Source organism: Galeopterus variegatus, unplaced genomic scaffold (assembly GCF_000696425.1).
Source record: "Galeopterus variegatus unplaced genomic scaffold, G_variegatus-3.0.2 Scaffold5272, whole genome shotgun sequence".
Taxonomy (NCBI): Eukaryota; Metazoa; Chordata; class Mammalia; order Dermoptera; family Cynocephalidae; genus Galeopterus; species Galeopterus variegatus.
The window spans coordinates 193,482-194,896 of NW_007731383.1; the positions used below are offsets into that span (position 1 = coordinate 193,482).

At 44.7% G+C, this 1,415-nt stretch overlaps 1 protein-coding gene across 1 annotated transcript in view; it reads left to right on the plus strand.

Moving 5' to 3' along the window:
• The window catches only part of KANK1 (KN motif and ankyrin repeat domains 1), a 38,387-nt gene that overhangs the window by 29,354 nt on the left and 7,618 nt on the right, over nt 1–1,415 (plus strand). Inside the window, exon 6 of the mRNA XM_008589169.1 lies at nt 1,032–1,251. Coding sequence (XP_008587391.1) covers nt 1,032–1,251 — 220 coding nt within the window. The remainder of the gene's footprint in view (nt 1–1,031; nt 1,252–1,415) is intronic.

The following is a 1,415-nucleotide window of genomic DNA, read 5'->3' on the forward strand; positions in this document are numbered from 1 at the left end:
CATGTAAATAATCACAATGCCAGGGCCAGATAATCATATCAGGACACTGGTTATTTAACAGTAACAGAGTTAGGAGAGCCAGAAGACATAATTTCCATTCTTTCTGTATAATAACTCCAAAGAAATAGAAATCTGAATATGTAAAAGACTGAGCAGAAGAAAAGAAAAAGTTACATTAGTTCTTTCCTAGCCAGGACCCTTTCAAAGTGACCCAAAATAGGATTGAAACTTCATGTGGTTCATGTTTGACTTGTTCCTCCACGAAACAAGTTCCACGTTCATGTGGCCACAGCCCAAGGAAATCAGAGTGGGCTGATGATCAGAGGCAGATGATCCTAATGAGAAATGTAGTTTGTTCCAGACCTGCCTTTTATTCCTTTTCCATGGCTGAATATTTGTATTTGGGATTGGGGTGGGAGTCGGGTTGGCTACCCACGTATGGTCTCCCAGCCTGGTGCTGTGGAGGAGTTGAAGGAGTTGAGGTTGGTCTGGATAGAAAGTAAGCAGCATAACTAAGTGTGAGCTAATTAATTTCTTCCTGATTTCTAGGAAAATCATTTGCAAGACCAGCATAATTATACTTGTATAATATTAATAGCTTGATAGGAAATCAAGTCAGGCCTAAGTGTTTTAACCTCACCACAAACGCTGTGAAGAGAAGATATTATCCCCATTTTGCAGGGGAGGAAACTAAGACCCAGAAGAAGTAAATTTCCTGGGGTCGTGTAGCTCATTGGTAGCAGAGACTGAGTTTGAGCCTCGGGGGTCTGGCTCCAGGCTCATTCCTCTTGTACAGTGCTGTATGGCCTCTTTTATAGAAATTAGAATGTGTACGTGGTTGAAAATCAGGAGAGGTGTCCCATTTTGGTGTTCGAGGCTTCCCTTAGGGCTCTGGGTTTTGTTCGTTGTTTTTGAGAGCAGACTCTAACTGCATGTACTTTGACTATAAAAGGCCTGGTACTTGGGCTTTCAGCTGGGTCTCAGAAAGGTCTATAAATAGAAGAACTAAAGGCCACTTGGTATCTTGGCAGAGGTTCTGTCTGAACACCCTCCAGCATGAGTGGTTCCGTGTGTCCAGTCAGAAGTCAGCCGTTCCCGCCATGGTGGGGGACTACATAGCGGCTTTCGAGGCCATCTCCCCGGACGTCCTCTGCTATGTCATCAACATGGCTGACGGCAACGGCAACACGGCCCTCCACTACAGCGTGTCTCATTCCAACTTCGAGATTGTGAAGCTGCTGCTGGACGCCGGTACGTTCGTTGATTGCCCCCATCTCTTCTCTAACAGCACTTGGATTGTGACTCATCTTGAGGAAGCTGGTTGAGCCACTCCTGAATTCTCTGACCATCCTAAAATCCTTTGCATTGCTTTTCTGCATGATGTGACAAGAATATTGTTCTTGAGTCATTCATGG